Genomic DNA, 16,645 nt, shown 5'->3' with positions numbered 1-16,645 from the left:
CTGGGAAGGTTCACCACTGTTCCATGTCTTCGCCATTTGTGGATAATGGCTCTCACTGTGGTTCGCTGATTCCCAAAGCTTTGGAAATGGCTTTATAACCCTTTCCAGACTGATAGATCTCAATTACTTTCTTTCTCAATTGTTCCTGAATTTCTTTGGGTCTCGGCATGATGTGTAGCTTTTAAGGATCTTCTGGTGGACCTTACTGTGTCAAGCAGCTCCTATTTAAGTGATGCCTTGATTGTGAACAGGTGTGGCAATAATCAGGCCTGGGTGTGGCTAGAGAAATTGAACTCAGGTGTGGACAACCACAGTTATAGTATGTTTTAACAAGGGGGGCAATCACTTTTTTCACACAGGGCCATGATGGTTTGGATTTTTTTTCTCCTTTAATAATAAACACCTTCATTTACAAATTGCATTTTGTGTTTACTTGTGTTGTCCTTGACTTTTGTTTAAATTGGTTTGATGTTCGAAACACTTAAGTGTGACAAACATGCAAAGGAACAGGAAATGAGGAAGGGGGCAAACACTTTTTTCACACCACTGTACATACGCAACCAGCCACAGTCATATAATAAAAAAACAGCTAGAGAGGAAATAACTCACATGCCAGGAAGTTGGTTGCTCATTGCGTTTGAGGCTATACGCCCACATGACCCACATTACATCCGAGTCATTCAAATGACCTCTGAGGTGTTATCTCCAAAAGGCAAACATGGCAGCATTACTGCCCCCTCCTCCTTGCCAAGGATGGCAGAAAATATCTGACTTTGCAAAGATCCAGTCTCGCTGCATCTGCAAATTCACATTTCCAAGGTCAAATGTTGTATCGAGAATATGGGAGATAATGGTGTTACAATAAATTATGGGAATGCATCTCTTACACAGTTCCGGACGAATACATTGATGGTTGAACAGTCCTCAGTATTAAAAGGAGGGACAACCTAGCATGTCCTGTGATACGGACAGCAGCAACCTTGGCAAGACTTAGAAAGAGCATCACGAGCAAAAGGGATAAGATTTGGTGGGAGTTAAGGTTAAAGGTAGAGTGAGAATAAGATTAACGTTTAGATTATGAAATCTAGAAGGTTGAGAGGTTAGGGTCTGTCTTGTGATCCCTCTTAAGAATCTGTTCTTAACTTCTGGTGTGGAGCACTTTGTCCTTTTCCGACCTGGATCATCAGCAGTAAACCCATTAGAAAGAGAACACCAGATGACAAATACCCCAGGATTATGCTGAGTATTCATCTGCCACATTTGTGAGTGACAAAGCATTTCCTGCTGGCAGGGAGGGTCAATCTACAGGGTTACCATGCTTGTGGCCAATGGTTACGTTCTGTACACAACTCAAAATCAACTCTCTTGATCTCATTGACAATGTCTGTCATGTCTTAGGATGGAAATAATCCATGGACACTTCCATACAGTGAATCCCACAAAGGCTTAATTGACATTGTCTGGGGAGAAGACGCTGGCCTCCATTTCTTCCCAGCATGTGTCTAAGCCCTGAGACAAGCAGTTGAACACTGAGAAGAGGATAAAACTCCATAACTTAACCAGAGAGACTGGACACCCCTGGCAATCTCTTTGTTGTGTCTAAAAATAGTGGGTCCCAACGGTCTCTCTTGGAAAAAGCAGGCACACTTCATTATTTCATTATATCCCCCCTATTCTGATTTACATTCACAGCAGAGGAAGAGTAATTTTTATCTGAGCGTCATGGCTGTGGCGAGTAGCTGTGTACTGATCCCCAGCAGAATAGCAAGACACAAAAACAAGCCAGAGATCCACTCAGTGCATCCCAGCCTCAAGAGGCAGACATGATCTCATGTTATCCATGTTTCCCCCGAAGCATTAAGACACATATGCATCATGTCAATGAGACCTGGACTAGGAAACTCAGCCTTTTCAGTCACCATGTTAAATAATGCATCAAGTAGCAGAATGGAGTTTAATTTGAGGCAAATCCAGGATTCAGTGTTGCATCATCATTTCTAATGCACTCAGCTTCATTCACTTGATGTTTTATTTTGCCATTTTGCCTGTATGTGATGCATACTTAAGTACTTAGATGTATTTTCATATTCCCTAAGAAACTATGAATAATTCTTCATTCATCTTATTACATCGACTCACATTGCTTGGCATTACTGGGCACTTCCATTGATAGTTGCCATTGAACTATTTGTGATCTCAGTGACTCTTCCTCTGTGCAGTCAGCACCCATTGTGAGTACATAGCAATAATGGACACACCAATAGCAGCGTGCTGTGCAGCATTCATCGATTACACTGTATATCATATCGTTGTCCAGTTGAAAACAAATGAGGCCCACTGATGCATAAACATGTATGTCTTGTGGCTCATATCTGTAAGCTTGTTGCATCCAGAAAATGATGTGTAGGATGAAATACAGTTGGTTACTTGTGGAGTTCAACTTTGGTTTGTTACCAGAAATCTAAAGACCTTATGTCATGTAAGGAGGGAACAACATGTTTTCTTACACCTCCCAGGACAATAGGGTACTAAAAAATCAGGGTTTGTTCTTGTAGGTGTATTTAATCATCCTGACACTCCTCCCAAACAAGTTATCAATGGCTAATGTTTGCATGGAGGAGGAATCCCACAAAAGACTACCAAAGGATTTGCAGACGTAGGTCGTTGTGAGTCACCGGGGGTTCAAACCAATGTGGTGTGACTTTGTGACCTTAATCATTTCCAGGTTCATCCAGGCTCGGATTTCACTTGCGTGCCTTATTTCAGGTCACTGCCTCAAAGTCAAAGTAGGGCACAGTCATTATCTGAGGGAGCATAACACAATCATCCACACAATACAATAAGGTTGGCACAATTCACTGAAGTGTTGTCCATTACCTCTGGGCTTGAACATGTGTGCTCCATCACAAGCAGTGCTTGTCTATATGTATGGAGCATTGGTAATATATGTAGAAAATTTGTCTGTAATACATGTGCAATTTTCCTGGATGTCTGGGTCTCTCTCTTTTGCTGAAAAGAGAGAATGTAACCCCAAACATGGCAAAACACAGGCTGAGAAAAACTGATTTGGAGAGAACATAGTTGAAATTCCAGAGTATACATGTCTGTGTACATGGGCTCTTAAAATATAAAACAAGGTGAATGCAGGCAAATTGGATTGAGGTGTTCTAATCCAACTATTTAACTATTCTATTCACATTGGATTGGCTACAAATTTATTGGAGAGGAAGACCTTAAACCAAAATGATCATGAAAGTGGTCAGATTCTTGTTTCATTGGTTTCACTTGTAAAAGATAGAGAACCTGCAATAGGATAAACTGTAAACTAAGTCAGTTATTTAAAAAAAAAAAGTTACAGTTATAACCAAGACATAACTGCAAAGGGGTGTTAAAAAAGAGGCATCTCAAGGGGTTTGTGAGAAGCCCCAACTTCCCTCAAAATTCATGGTGCAGCATGACGTGAAGCCATTTTACTTCATAATGACCGTCGGACCAGTCAAGCACAAAAACCTCTGCAACAAAACAAAACTGTCAAAATGACATGTAATAATCTGTCTGACTGATCTTGGGAATGGGTTGGTGCTCTTTTTGAAGACTGCATGCACATACATTCTTTATGATCATCAGTGAATATCACACACATTATTTAAGAACACTCTTTAACATATCCCTGATTCTATTATGCTTTCATGTTTAACACTCTAGCTTTCCACTTTATTGTGGAATATGATCCCAGGCACTATAACTTTATTCTACATTACTACCTACTGTATATTAAAAGCAACATGCTATTCAGTTAAAGGTATTAAAGAAAGCAGAGCTGCTTCTGATGGAGGAAAGAGATTAGGTCAAAACTTTGTTAAAGGCTTAGAGATGTTTGCTTTTGTTTGCTGTACAAGTTAATGCTGTGGGTTCGACTCAAACAGCCAACGGTGTCCTAACATTGGTATGGTAGAGATCCAAGCCATTAGAGTGAGCTGTACAATGGGTATTACCACTGACTGGTATTAGCTTTTTGTGGTCCACCATCTATTACTGTATTCTCTGCTAATGGCTCTATGCATACCTCCAAGCTGATATGCAACCAGTTTTCACACAAATTTCAAGCGCATGACATACAGTGGATTTATATTATGAGGAAGCAGTTACATAGCACAGCACTGATGTAAAATGTAATTACTGCATTAATCATAGCAAGTATGACACAAAGATATCAAGCTGTGGATGTAGTTCCAATTATACCGTGTAACGTTCGTGGGTCTCATACAAACGGCTTTCAATGTAATCAGATATTCATATTTGACTGTTTCTCAAGCATTCCCTTTGAATCCTTTTGCTTGTCACTGGATGAAGCGAAAGAACAGAAAGAGAAATCAGCATGCTTTTGTGTATGTGTGGATTAACTTGCACTGTGTACATGTTTGAGCGAGATGCATTTGGGGCTTCTGCTTGTCTTTTGTGTTTCTGCCCCAGATTGAGCCTGACAGCCATGTACAATATCCTGTTATAAAACACAACTGAACAGACAAAGGGTGAAGGAAAAGCATCAAATGCTTTGGTTAAACAGTCCTTCCGTACGTGCAAATCTTTCCACAGTCATCCTACTTATGTCATGGAAAGCTCTAATTAGTTAATGGGCTGATCTCATTAGACACATGCTTTTGTTGCAGGTGTCCAGTCCAAGCCGAGAAGACTGCCAGAGGCATAAGGTTAGAGATGTGGGTTTAGAAAACCAATATAAAGGACTTAATAGCTTACAGTATATGCAGTCATGTTTACACATGGCATGTGATCAGAGGTATTGCATTGCCATTACTAGAAATACATGATTCTGCATTTTATAGTTGTTACAGTGAAATTATATGCACACTGAACTTAAATAAGAGTTGTCTTGACATCTGTTGCAATTTCCAATATGGCCAATTCTACTATGTGCAATTGAAATAAGAGCAACTGTTCTTTTATTCTGTCTTTATTTTTTATTGTACGACATAGAAGAGAAGGGGCTTGCCTCTGTCTATAATCAGAAGAGGTCAGCACACTCACTGTTTAGTCCTGAAGTATTACAGTTACCCTGGAGTAGATTTCCGGGTTGATAGTGTGAATGTCATCACATTGAGGAACAGGCAGCTTCAAACGCAAGTACGTACGGAGATATCACTCATGAGATGTCTTCTCACGGCAGGATATGGCATGCACCAAAACAGGGGGTGTTCGAAATGCAGTGATTAGTGCAATGTCCAGTTAATTTTAACAGGGCTCGCAATGGGACTAATCAGGAATTAAGAGCCGGCATTGACTTTAAAACGCCTTCTTTACGCATTCGTTGGGGGATACTGTCAGGATGGAAAAAGGCAATTGTCTGCGGTCTCCTGATTATCCCCTCCAAAAGCCTATAATCTGGCTGAAAGTACTTAAAGAGTCAAGCAGCAAAATAAACAACACTGATTATCATCCCACTGTTCTTTTTTTTTCTTTTTTCGAGGTGGACCATGCAGATAGGGAGGGGGTTGGATGCTAAGGTTGTGCCATCCCCCGTCAGCGCCATCTGCTTTGGCAAATGTTAAGGCAGGCCAAATACCCCCTGATTCCTCTGTTTAAAACAGATTATCAGCTATTCTAAAGAGGCGGACGAGCATCTTATCATCTCCCAATCTCTTTTACAGAAGCAGAATCCTGTACAAGGATTACCAGGATTAAGGAGGACAAAGACATGGCCCTACTTGGACAATGTCTTAAATTGTTGGCTTTCAGTCTGGCTACCTTCTACAAACATGCACTGTTTGGTTGTAGTTTGTAGAGCTCAAACTTTCAGCAATGCTTGTTTTTGTGATGACTTATTTATGGTTAACAGTTTGCAACACAATACATCAAGTATAGCACCACGGTGTTCAATTGCATTCATTTATGACTGTTGGAACTCAATTAGTTGTAGAGCTCAGTTACACTTCAGAAAAGAGCCTCTGCTTTACACAATATTGGCAGCATCACATAGTGTTGGCCAATGCCCCACAGTGGGATGTGGCTAGGTTTGAAAACTGCATTCATTAGCCCCAACAGCATGATAGATTGCTGGACAGGTTTTCCACTGTATGCTTCAAAGAGGATAACACGAGGGCCAGATTTTAATGCAAATAACTTCTATGTGGCTGTAGCTTAGTCGCAGATGTCCACAGAATGCAGATGCACCTGGTAGCTAAAATGGTACATATTGCCTTCTCTTTACTGTGTTTGGCTTTGTGTTCAGAGGGGATTAGTGTTAAATCTGCCTGGGCAAAACTAAGGTTGAAACCTCGTGATTACTTCAAAGAGGGGTGGAGTGAGGGAAACAGGGGGAGCGGGTGTCTCTCAAAGAATGCTTGTAAAGCTCACTTATCCCTACTGCACCAACTGGAACATATATTCAACAAAATAATCAAGCACCGAAAAATCCGTGCCAAAGCAACTACGTTAAGCATGCAAGGGCATTATTAATCCCACATGAACGATCAGGGTGGATTTTTCTACCTGGGATATTTTAGGGAAGACAGAGGCACACTAACTGTCTTGCAGGCACACCAGCAAACCATATGCTCCTTGCATACTATCAGCAACTACTGTTTTAGATCACACTTTTAACAAGGAACAAACAATTCTACAAGCAATCGATGTTCCTCAGATCCCCGCTCCACAGTCACACCTCGTTTAATCAACAGAATTGTTTTCAATGAAAACAATCTCCGGGCTGTGGAGCTACTCAGTGTCTCAGAAAGAACCACTCGGCGGGCTTCCACACTGATTTGATTGTTGCACACACAAAGGTAGCTAGACCACCGCAGCTATGGGGGATGATTGAATTATTCAGTTTGGCAGAGATTTGGCAGCAATTGTGAGGAGTGTTGCCTTGAGTGGAGTGCAACATTAAGACAGCATCTTCTTGTTTCCTGCACCACTGCACAGCACATGCATAAATAGCCCCTGCTTAGACAGTCAGTAACACTCCAGGACAACTTCACATCATACCATGAACATGCCTGCTGCTCTGCTAATTGACTCACACCTCCCCATAGACACATTTAGGATTAAATGATCAATTTAAAATAATGTATCACATATATATTTGAACATTTAAATGAGAGGCATGGTTAAGTACAAAAACGTCAAACTACAGTACAAGTTCCATGTTTAAAGCGACAATATGTAACTTTGTTACCATAGAATAACAGCTTCAAAATAATTTTGATGCTACTCTGACTTTTAATAGGGAGAATGGGGCTTCTGTCATTCCCCCTTCGAGCCCCAAATGCCTGTTCTCGCACTATGTAACTTTGGTGGGCGGTTACGATCTCACGGGAGAAGTGCTGCAATTGCTTAAATGCCACTGATTTTAGTGAAACTGGATCATATATTATGAAGAAAACGTTTTCTGGTTTTCCCTCTGATGTCGTCCAGCTGCTCTGCCTGGATTATTGTTTCTTTTCGGAGTTTCGTGATGGACAGAGAGCTTTATTTGTTGCTAAAGTCATGCTAAACATTGTAACTAAACGTTGCTGTAACAAACTGTATAGCTGCTCCGTCAACTAGTTGGCTCAGTTAGCTATGCAGCCAGGAGAGAGAGCATGGAGCAATGTTAATGTTTACACTGCTAGCACGGGAGTTTTGGGCCGATGGGAGAAGGTTTTCAGGGATGGCGGTGGCCGCCTGTTCCTCACGGCAGAGGCTAGAAGCGGAAGAGGACACGGAGGAAGCTAAGAAGAGAAAAGGACAGAGTGACCGAACTGCTGTTGGACAGCTCGCACTGGCTTTTAGTCGTTGGCGAGAGCTTCGCAAAGTAAAAGGCTGCAAGACAAATGGCGAGCTGGCCATCTTGCTGTTGGACTAGTAAGTAATATTAGCTGGCTTGCTATGTGTTAATTTGTTGCACTTGCTTGATGTTTGGCTGTGATAGCAAAGTTGTTGACTTTCTGGTTTTTAATCATAAGAAATGCATAATTACGACAGTGGTGTATAAATGAATTACACTCTGAAATTGTAAGGGCGACAAATTGCAATAATATCAAAAGTTCCTCAGTGTTGCTTTAAGGCACCTTTATGTATCTGATGTCACCACTTAAAAACACACTGATGTTTTAGGATTTCATGAAGGCACGAGTGGCTGCCAAAATCATTAAATTTGTAACTTGTAAAGAGGAAGAATAAATCCGTACGGACTTTCAATCACTGATTTCCTACAAGTTTAGAGAAAAGTCATAAAATACCCTTGCTCAGATTACTTCCTGCACATTGTTTTTTTAAAAGTTAGCTGAGACAGCGACTGCAGGGATCTTTTATTTTAAACAATCTGTAATCTTGAATTGTCATTCTACACCGCCTGCAGCGGATGACTGTGATCTCAGCGGAGAATGTGAGTGACTTGAAAAATCAATGTAATATGAAGAAAAAAATGTGTTTTGCCATTTCAATAGCTTCTTTACAATGTTATCCACACGAATAACGAATAGGTTCTAGTTTTATGTTACATTTATCAGAGGGGAAGAATTGATAACAGGGGTGAGGTACTGATTGCAATGATTGTATTTTCAAGGTTGTGGAAAGTCACTGGGCTTTTACCACTGCACTGTCTTCACAATGACAAACTTTATATGTGGTTTTTGATTCATCTTAGAACGTATTATTCGTAACTGATAGACATGTATGCTCGATGACTGCAGTGCATCGAAAGGTTTATATTACAGGAAACTGCTGTGCATAACAAACTTTACTGAAAAAGCCTGATAGCCATACTGTGAATGGTGAAATAAAGAAATCAAAAAAAGGAAAGAATACAATTAATGAAGACCATATGGATAGCCTCACCCCCACAGTGCAATGAATTGCTGTGTGTGTCTGTGTAAGCTCCTCTGTGCGGGTCTGTTTATGTTGCTCCATCTGCAGACATATCATGAAATGTAATCAAACTGACTACATATAACTAGCTTCCTGATCTGTTAGATGAAATTGAATACTGTGTCCTCAAAAATCATGAATCAATATGTCAGCAAATAAACTCTGGAATCACTTTCGTCAGTGACATACTGTAATACAACCACAGCACAACCTTTTAAAAGTCACTTTATGGATGGTAAAAATCGCCAGGAATGCACTTAATGTGAGCTGACCAAAATCCCAAGCACATGCTGGGACCCCTTTAACAACTGCACATTTCTGTGAGAACAAAGGAGCAACAACAAAATGGTCCAAAGACATACCAAAGACATTTTCTGTTATAAACCAGACTGGCAACTTCCCCTAAATCCTTTCTTGCCATCCCTTCTTTCTCACCTTTGACTTTGCACTCCAAAGCAGAAAAAAAAAATCCTTTTATCGCCTACTCTATCTTCATGCACAAATGTTAAGACTCATTAATGCTAGGGCTTTGTTGGATTTTTTTTTAAATTAATTAATTTATGGCTCATTTGAAAACATTATATTACCTAATTATGCATAACACAAAAAATCAAATTATAATTTATCTAACTCAAAGAGATACAACTACCTTATGATCTACCCGGGCTCTGTGTTATTTAAGTAAGAATGAGGCATTTAGCAGGTTTACATTTATCTATTAATAGAAGGCTGACATTTCTGCACTCACTATATGAGAATGCTCTACTTGAGTGTGCACCATTTTCTCAAATCACCAAGGATACTTTCCCCAAGGGAACTGATTAGCTCTTTCTCATTTTTAAATGTGAAGTAACTTTGATAAGCAATTAAACATGTTCTGTTGTCTCTACTCTGGCTTTGTTTTATGCCTTTCAAGTCTGTATTTTTGGATCAAATCCGCGTAAACACTGCATAACACAATGTTAGAGTGGCGGTTATTGCACCCTCTAGCATCAATTTCCCTCTAAGATGTGTAAAACCCTATGTTTGTGTACTACTGTACATCACAAGCAGGGTTATCATTATCAAATGATCATAATCAGCTCTCATGAAGGAGAAATAAAATGTTCCAAAAAAAGCTTTTCTTCTACTGTTTTGTCTGTGCACTTCAAAGGATGTGCTCCCACCAAATTTCCATAACTTATCTGTAATCTGTTCCTAATGAGCAATGTATATCTAAACCATTTCTTCATCTCATTATCCTAGTTAAGAGCTATATTGTTGCAAAATGTAGCAGAAAGGGAAGTATGGAGAGTTTTTCTAATGCTGAAATGAGTCAATTTACAATGTCCAAACCAACACAGCCACACATACTTCTATAGGCCACAGCCTGTTTGATATATACTAGATGCTACTGGCTAACTGTATATAAGAAAAACAAATGATTATTCTACAACATGAGTTTTGCCTCACTTTAGTTTTACTGTTCTATTTTGTATAGACTTCGCCCTCTAAGAGCTGCCTATTCTCATAGAATCTTGAGTTACAATACATAACTATCATTCTTTTTAAGCAGATGCCGTATAGTGTGCAGAAAACTGAACTGACTGAGGGATGCAGACTAATATTGAATGCTCAAAGCAATGAATAAGAAGAGTCGTCAACATGTGCAATACAATGCAAAAGACTTTAATAAATTTCAGAAGCGTACACATACATAAACAAAACATTTACAGTTTTCTCCACACTGGCAAATCAAAGTCAATTACAAAGATCATGTAAGGTGCATATTGTACTTCACATTGAATACAAGTGAGGTTGTCTGTCTCCCTTACAAGGACAAAAGCTCTCCCCATGTATGAGTATTTTTTTTCTTTTCTCCAAAGATCAGGCAAATCTAATCATTACACAGTGCTAGGATGCTATGTATATTTCATACTGTGGCTCCTACGCAGTAGTGAATACATTTGATACCATAATAACATGAATATACCTCCTTCAATAATAACAACCTGCCTCACAAAGAGGCAACACATACAATTAAAAGCTTTAAAATAGACACAGTCTGTAGAACCATGACATATTAAGACTGGAACAAAATTAAAAAGGCTTCTGGCCCGTGCAGTATTTTCATTTAACTATATATAGTCCCTCACAAGAGGGGAAACAGTGTCTGGCCAAGTCCATCTGTACATTTCCAATTGAATACACAGGCTATGTCCATTTTAATGACTCTAATTCTATGGTTATACTGTATGTATGTACTGTAGGTGTCTTTTATGCCTTACCTATCAAAGCAGTCTTTAGCTTACCAATAAACAGGACTATTGAACAACAATGCTGCTAACCCATCAAGCCATTTACTGGTGTATACTGTAGAAATTATTCTATTCAGGACATACTCTACCATAATGATTCTATAGGTGTAGAAACAGCAGAAGCAAAATGATGCTCTGAACCAAACGCTTAAGAAGTAGTAAGTGCCGTTTTTAAACTGAGGCCTGGATTACCTTTTCATTTTGGTGTTCGATGTTCTTCTCATCAGAAAATTTATTTTGTCAGTGTAACTAGGTGCACAAAGTCAAGTCATGTTGCTTAAGCCACAACTCATTTTAAAAAGACTGCCTAAGGATTATTATTATTCTTTTGTTTGCCATCTGGAGTCATTTTAACATGGATCTCACATATTAAATCACTTCCGAATTGAAAGCGGCAGACAAAAGGTCAGGCTAAGTGCTATTCAAATCTGCCCTATATAAACAGCTTTTGATTTTAACCCCAAGTAGTTAGTCCCTTGTGATTGTGGCTTAGCGTAAAGTATTAAACTTGTACTACTATTCCTCCCACTGTAATAACAGCATGGCACTCGGTAGCACGGTTGTAAAATTACTACAGATGTGGTAGTTGTATTGTGGGGCCATGTGTATTTCTGTAAACTTAGCCACGATTGTCACTACCAATGCTATCAGTGGCATCAAAAGTGGGACAGAAAGAGGCGAAAGTTGACAGAAAAGGTACACTGTGATGTAGGCTTACATTGGTGTTGACACTAATGTAAGCCTACAGGTTGTTGACCTTGCAGCATAAATACACTATAAGTCATAAGCTCCATGAGCAAGCCCACATAGAGCAATGTCAAATGATACAAAAATCAGAAAGTAAGAAAATAAAATGGCCACCAGGCAGTTTTGAAAACAAGGCAAAGAATTGGAATCAATAAATATAAACACCATCAACTGTGATAGATATACATACATACATATAAACATACTGACTGTATTTGACAGCTATTTTACAGAGTGGGTGCTGGAGAGGGACATTTTTTGAGGAGGGTTCAGGGCATACAGTACGGTCCTCAATGACACAGGTAAGTAATAGCATAGGACTCAATAAGCATGTCTAACTTCCAACAGATTCACAGGAGGACTTTTGTCAAGTTTCAGGCAGGCATCATGAAGCGTCTCTCTTTTTCTAAAATGCCCCCCCCTCCCCTCCCCTCCAAGTTCATCTTTTCTCTCGATTGTATGAAGAGGTGGGGTTTGAGGCTTTCGAGACAGTAAAGTACTTGTTTCACCTCTTCAGCTCTCGCCTTCCTTCTTTCCTCCCTTTGCCCTCTCTCTCACTCTTTTCTCTCTTTTTCTCGCTTTAGGTAGTGGGAGCTAGAGATTGATTTTAATCCTGTGGGAGCGAGTTGTACCTGTGCCACAGAGTGTGCCATAGTGTGGTGGTTTCAGTGCCGTCTCCTGAAATATAGAGAGACAGACAGATATAGGGAGATTGTAGTTACAATGTCATCGAGCTCTGAGCAGCCTAAGCTGTACCCTTATCAGTGTGAGGCTACACTGAACACTAAATAAAAAATCTCCGAAGAGAGTGTATAAGATTTAAAAAAAAAAAAATAGCATTCTTCAAGGCACGGCTGGCAATCAAGTCATTATCTTGTCAGGTTTCCTTGAAGAATGCTACAAGTGTCACAAGCTTGTGCATTTTTCCTGTACTTATCAGAGCATGCAATCGTATCCAATTATCACTCCCAATTTGTCTTTTTGTCTCCCACCACACTAGTGCAGCACTCTTCATTTCCCCTCAAAAAGCCATTTGGATCAATTTACGCCCACTCTTTCTTTGGGACCCTTGCCAGTGGGTCCTCTGATATGTACAGAATATGACATGTTGCTGTTCCCAAGAAGGTTGCAACACATCTGCCAATATCTGAATCAGGAAGAATCTGACCGGATAGTGCTTACATTAGCAAGGCCCAGTGATGCATAGGTGCAATGACTCAACAGAAATGAGAAAAAACAAAAAACAAAAAAACAATGATAATAAAATAAAATAAAGCCACAATCAGTCGCAAGGATTTAATACTGGCATCATATTTGATTAACAAGCCAAGTTGGCCTTTTAAAATCATGGCTTCTAGCCTTGGCTATGCACCCACTATGAGTCAGCACAAGCGCTTTGTCATCAGACCATGGGTGGCTGGTGTGAAAGGCCCATACCTGCACCCACGCAAATGAATGACGGAATGCAAAGACTGTGTTCACTGCTGCCCTCGTTATCCAATGCTTCTATTAGATATTATTTTTTTAGTAAAGATAATATAATAAATTGCATTATAAATAAGGCATAACTGCAACACTTATAGTCTAGGGTATATTTAATCAAACTGCAATGTATGAGTATGTGATACTACAAAAACACTAACAGTAGGTTCTCTTATGTTGTGATATTCATAGCAGGTACGTTTGGTTAAGCACTGACCCTATGTGCTCCATGGGGCCAGAAAGACGGGCCAAACAAAAGAATGTATTAGCCTTTTTTAATTCATGGTGATGTCTGAGATCACTCAATAGGGTGGTACTCATTTAATCTGCCTCCGCTAAAGCACATAGTCTCACAAGAGCTCCTCATCACTGGAGGCAGATTGACCTCTAATATCATGGGGTAGGGGTTAAAAGAAGATGATGAGATGCGTAAAAACTGAGAAGAGAGCGGAGAGGTGGGAGGAGGGTTACATTTGCAAATACAGCTCTCGCTGTATAATGAAGCCATATGGTGACACAAATCTGTGGTCTCTGAAGTATTTTTTACAAGCTTTACTCTTTATCAGCTACAACTGTAAAGTCCCTGAAAACATTTTGGTGACCTTCAACCATAATTATCTCCTTCTGCTTGCCCTCCACATCGTTATTCCATGGGTGGGCTTTTTGTCTTTGCTTTACTTTCAGCTGCTTTAGGTGTGTGAATGGTGTGGGCCAATGAGAGATCACTGTAAAGACACTAAAGGACCATCTGTCAGTCTGATGAACAAAAAGAAGAACAAAAAAAAAACCTGCATGTGATCTTTACTTTTGGACTTATGGTTTTAGGTTTAGGCTCAAGAGAGACTGCATCGTTAGCAGTGACAGACCAAATGAAGCACACTTAAAATAATCTCTTGAAATTCTCGTGCTCAAATATTCTCTTTTTACCTCCAAAGATTAAAGCAACAGCCATGCTTTGTTGAAGACATGCTGTTTTTAAGTGTTCCGCTTTAGACTTTGAAAATAGATTTTCTTTAAAAGAGCACAAAGATGAAATCAAGCAGAGATGAAATTATAATAGATTCTACAAACAGGAAAGCTGGTCATCTATTGTCACATCACTGTGGATCCTGAGAACGTGACTCACCCAAGGATAGTACGTGGCATCAAGGACGGCTGTCTTTTTTTCTTCTTTTTTATCAGCCTCATTCGAAACCTAATTACGGTGATTTTAATCATACTGTATTACGAGTGATTAACCCTTTAGTGCATTTAATTAACCTTTGCAGCCACTGATTCTCATCAGGCAAAGCTTCATGCTATTTTTTTCCATGACACAGGCTTTAAATAAGCACACTTAAAACTGGTGGGAAATCTAATGTCTAAAGTGGGAGGCATCACTTGTCAATTGCTCAAGGGGATGGGAAAATTTGATGTATTATCAGCTTAACATCACTGAAGATATGGTTGGTGAGTAGAACCAATGAGGACATATTTTTCTTGATAATATATTCAAATTGTAGGAGCATGTGACAACAAAATATGAGATTATACAGATTAAACCTGACCTCTCTTGTAGAGAAGTGAATAAATATACAGCACCTAGTAGAAATAAACTGATTCAAACAGAGCCTGAAGATTTGATAGGATGTTTACTAATCATATATTCACTGGTTTTAAATAATTCCGACAAAAATACTCCACTCTGATCAGCAACGTAAGTGAAAATCAATTTAAATCCTTGATGCATAAAATTCATGAAGGATAATAATTCAGAATTGTAGAACACATACTGAATATTTCTGCATATTTCAGGGCAGTCAATACTAGTAAGAGGGGAAAATCATCCTGACAACTTGTCTGTGTGTCGTGTTAACACATTATGAATTAAATCTTTGGTACCATGGGCATGTAGTTGGCTTATGTATAATGTACCATGGCAGAGCATAGCTTTTAACCAGGATTTCAAATAAAAGGTATATGAAGGGAATGACTATCAACTCTGTGTGGGTGTCTTCATAAATTATCCTAAGCACAATACTTCACGGGATCAACAGTAATTTATCAAAACTATGCCATGAGGAATTTAATGCTTGCTAGACGTCACACAGAAGTGTACTGGGAGAAAAACTAAATAAAAAATGAACCAACTATCTGAAAAATGTGTGCAATATGAGGGAAGACACAAACAAAAGCAAGCACCTCATCAAACAAAATCAATTATTGATGCAATATCATGAAATTGACCCAGAATTGGATGAATGGCAGTTGTGATAAGTATGATCAAAACAGTAACACAAAACGAAAGCCAATGCAACCAAGCAACAACCAAGCCCTATAAAAAAAAAAAAATTACAAAAAGAAACAAAATGAAAAACAAAAAATGAAAATGGCTGAATATGCCAAGAAATTCAACTGGATGTTTGACACTGAGGGGAAATATGGAAACACACTTATCAGTATCAATACATTGCTACCCCGTGCACAGACTAGTCAGCCTTGATTAGTTCCATTGTGCTGATGATAGCAGGTAAAAACATCAACACAAACATACTCTGTCATGTATTAGAGATACAGTTTTCTTCAGTGTCTTCTCTAACACAAACTACACATCACAGCGGCAAACCTTTGTTGTGATGCCATTACAGCCTCTCTTATGTGAGGTAATTTAAAGAATGTAAAGAATGTGTATCTACATACATGCCGTTTATAACAATAATTGCGGCCATTAAAGTAGAGCATTTATGGCCTGAATGCAACGTCGGCCTGGCAGGCTTTTTATGGACTACTGCTCCCTTGGTGTTTAAGTATATTGGTCTCAAGGCTCTCCGTCACCTTGATCCCTGTGACCCCCTACCCCCGCCCCAAGAAGTACTCAGTCTTCCCCACAGCGATCTACTCTGGCTGTCAGCACTGAGCAAGGCCACCTCTCCTTACCTCTGATTTACATTTATTTCCCCCGCCAGCTTTTATTTATTGGGGCACTTCGCATTTGGCACATATCTCTTACGGAATCATAAGCCCTTTGCTGTACCCTGGCATTCAAATGAGTTCTCTCCCACAAAGCCTCACTGGCAAAGCTAAGACAGCACTTAGTTTTTTGAGTAAAGAATCCACAAAAGTGGGACTATTAATCAAGCTGTGTTAGCGCATCAAGAGCAAATTTTTTTGTTATGTGCTTTTACCTTCACACTTTTTGCCCAGATAAATACCTGATGAATTGTCAGTGTCAGTGTGTTTCTTATTTTCGTATTTATTTTTTGCTTTGCCTCGTT

At 39.4% G+C, this 16,645-nt stretch overlaps 1 protein-coding gene across 2 annotated transcripts in view; it reads right to left on the bottom strand.

Moving 5' to 3' along the window:
- The window catches only part of pcdh11 (protocadherin 11), a 129,290-nt gene that overhangs the window by 96,391 nt on the left and 16,254 nt on the right, over positions 1-16,645 (bottom strand). Inside the window, exon 4 of one of the 2 annotated variants that reach the window (XM_078260524.1) lies at positions 12,349-12,587. The exons of the other annotated variant lie outside the window; for it this stretch is intronic. Coding sequence (XP_078116650.1) covers positions 12,504-12,587 — 84 coding nt within the window. The 3' untranslated portion in view covers positions 12,349-12,503. Of the gene's footprint in view, positions 1-12,348; positions 12,588-16,645 lie in introns of those variants that run through there. 2 annotated transcript variants of the gene reach the window in all.

The sequence above is a fragment of the Sander vitreus genome, chromosome 10, assembly GCF_031162955.1.
Source record: "Sander vitreus isolate 19-12246 chromosome 10, sanVit1, whole genome shotgun sequence".
Lineage (NCBI taxonomy): Eukaryota > Metazoa > Chordata > Actinopteri > Perciformes > Percidae > Sander > Sander vitreus.
This window is presented reverse-complemented; position numbering and strand designations above follow the sequence as displayed.